The sequence below is a fragment of the Penaeus japonicus genome, unplaced genomic scaffold (assembly GCF_977035675.1).
Source record: "Penaeus japonicus unplaced genomic scaffold, GWHDUDI00000001_assembly GWHDUDI00000020, whole genome shotgun sequence".
NCBI classification, from domain to species: domain Eukaryota; kingdom Metazoa; phylum Arthropoda; class Malacostraca; order Decapoda; family Penaeidae; genus Penaeus; species Penaeus japonicus.
This window is the reverse complement of record NW_028234422.1, coordinates 11,620,735-11,623,234: the sequence shown is the minus strand read 5'-3', so window position 1 is coordinate 11,623,234 and position 2,500 is coordinate 11,620,735. Positions and strand designations below refer to the sequence as shown.

General features: G+C 44.8%; 2 protein-coding genes across 2 annotated transcripts in view; both read left to right on the top strand.

Annotated features, from left to right (window-relative positions):
• The window catches only part of VGlut (Vesicular glutamate transporter), a 70,984-nt gene that overhangs the window by 20,731 nt on the left and 47,753 nt on the right, over positions 1-2,500 (top strand). The window lies entirely within an intron of this gene.
• LOC147469632 (uncharacterized) overlaps positions 445-2,500 on the top strand; it is a 2,764-nt gene continuing 708 nt past the window's right edge. Inside the window, 2 exon segments of the mRNA XM_086548000.1 lie at positions 445-2,186; positions 2,189-2,500. The exon segment at positions 2,189-2,500 is cut by the window's right edge and continues 708 nt beyond it. Of these exon segments, the coding sequence (XP_086404126.1) occupies positions 455-2,186; positions 2,189-2,500 (2,044 nt within the window). The 5' untranslated portion in view covers positions 445-454.

Here is a 2,500-nt window from a genome sequence, read left to right as displayed (position 1 = left end):
ATGACAGACAGAAAAGACTAATTTTATTCACTTTCGTTATCTACTATCTATCCTTCTATCAATCTATTTAACCTTTACATATGATTCTATTTATCTCTATATGTATTATGATTTAATCCTCAATCTACTTATCCTTGGATCTATCTAGTAATTCATCTATCCACTAATTTATCTATTCCTTTGTCCATTAATCTTTATATCCATTTATCTCTTTGTTTTATTCATCTTAATAGTAACGGACAAGCAGAAAAAAATACAAAAAAGAAGAGGATACAGAAAATGATGCGATCAAAAATATTAAAGAGGGATAAAAATAGAAGAGACAACGTAGATGGGGATAAAGAGGGAGAAAATAAAGAGGAGGAAAGGTGAAGGAATTGAGAATAATGAAAGACAGAGAGAGACAGATATTAAAGAAGAATAAGATATATAAACAATTGCAACAAGAAAAGAGATGGACAAATCAAGGAAATTTGCCAGTCTAATGAAACAAGGCAAAGTGACAAAGGCAGTAAGGGTCCTAACATCAAATGACACAACTGGGACATTACCCTTAAATGAAAACACCCGTCGCTTGCTCAATGAAAAGCACCCGCCTGCAAAGGAAGCGGCGGCGGGAACGATGTTTCGAGGAGAGTATAATCCCCCACCTCCGGAGATCTTTGAGCGAATTACCGGCGAAAAGATAAGAACACATGCATTGCACACACATGGTGCAGCTGGACCTTCTGGACTCGACGCAAAGGCATGGAAAACCATCCTGAGCAGCAGCAAGTTTGGGACAGCTGCAAATGACCTTTGCAAAGCCATTGCATCTCTTGCTAGAAAACTTGCAACAGAAAACTGCAACGACCTGGATGCCTTCACAGCTTGTCGTTTAATTGCCCTCGACAAGAAGCCCGGATGCCGCCCCATTGGCATTGGAGAAGTCTTGCGACGAATCATCGGCAAGGCAATCATGAACGTTGTCGGAGACGACGTTAGACAAGCCGTGGGAAATTTACAGGTGTGTGCAGGTCAACAGGCAGGGTGTGAGGCAGCAATCCACGCCATGAGAAACATCTATGAAGAGCCGGATTGTCAGGCCGTACTCATGGTGGATGCTACAAATGCCTTCAACAACATCAACCGGAAGGCAACAATCCACAATATAGAGGTCAAATGCCCAAGCCTCGCACAATACACTAAGAACACCTACAACAACCCAGCAGAGCTCCACATATTCGACAATAGAACAAATACCTATGAGATGATAGCTTCAGCCGAGGGCACAACACAAGGTGACCCAATTGCCATGGCGATGTACGCCATCGGTCTCCTCAGGCTACAAACAATAATTGACCACACAACAACAAATATAAAGCAAGTTGCTTATGCCGACGACCTGACCGGAGCAGGGAAAATTGAGAACATAAGGAAGTGGTGGAATCTCATTGAGACACATGGCCCTCCACAAGGATATTTTCCGAACGCCGCCAAATCGGTTTTAATTGTAAAACCGGAATATCTCGGACAAGCCAGAGAAGCCTTCCGAGAAACAAACGTGATCATAAAGGCCGGCGGTGAAAAACACCTTGGGGCAGTTCTTGGCACAACAGCAACCAGGGAAGAATACATAATAAGGCAAGTGGATGAATGGAGAAGGGAAGTGATAGAGCTGGCAGAAATCGCAAAGAAGGAACCGCACTCGGCATATACCGCCTTCACCTTCGGTATCAAACATAAGTGGAACTTCTTAATGCGAACTATACCTAACATCGAGCCTTTACTTTCACCACTTGAGGAAGCAATTGTAAAGCACCTGATCCCAGCACTATCAGGTGGAAGAAATCCCACTGCCAACGAGAGAGCCATACTCGAACTTCCGCCAAGGCTTGGGGGACTCGGCATAACAAACCCGTGTAAAATAGCGGACATGGAGTTCCAAAACTCAGTCAAGCTCTCAGCCAGCCTAACTCAAGCCATAATAACGCAAGAAACATATACACAGCCTGATACAACACAACAAAAAACAATCAAAATGGAAATTACAAAAAATAGAGAAACAAAGCAGAGGGCACAACTTCAAGAACTAACCTCTATAATTACTGAGGATATGAAAAGAAGAATGAGTATGGCACGCGAAACCGGCGCCTCTAACTGGTTGACCAGTCTCCCCATCAAAGTCAAAGGGTTTAGTTTAAACAAACAGAGTTTGTGGACGCACTTGCCCTGAGATATGGTTGGCCAATAGAGGACCTTCACCAGCACTGCACATGCGGTTCGGCTTTCGACCCCAACCATGCCATGACGTGCAAGACGGGAGGCTTCGTTTGCATGCGCCACGACGAGGTGAGGGACGTGACTGCACAAATGCTTGGCGAGGTGTGCCGCGACGTGAGGATCGAACCTCCCCTCATCCCCACAGAAGGGCGCAACTTCTCACTCCAATCCACCAACACTGCAGACGACGCCAGATTAGACATCAGTGCCAACAGTTTCTGGGTACGAGGGCAACGGG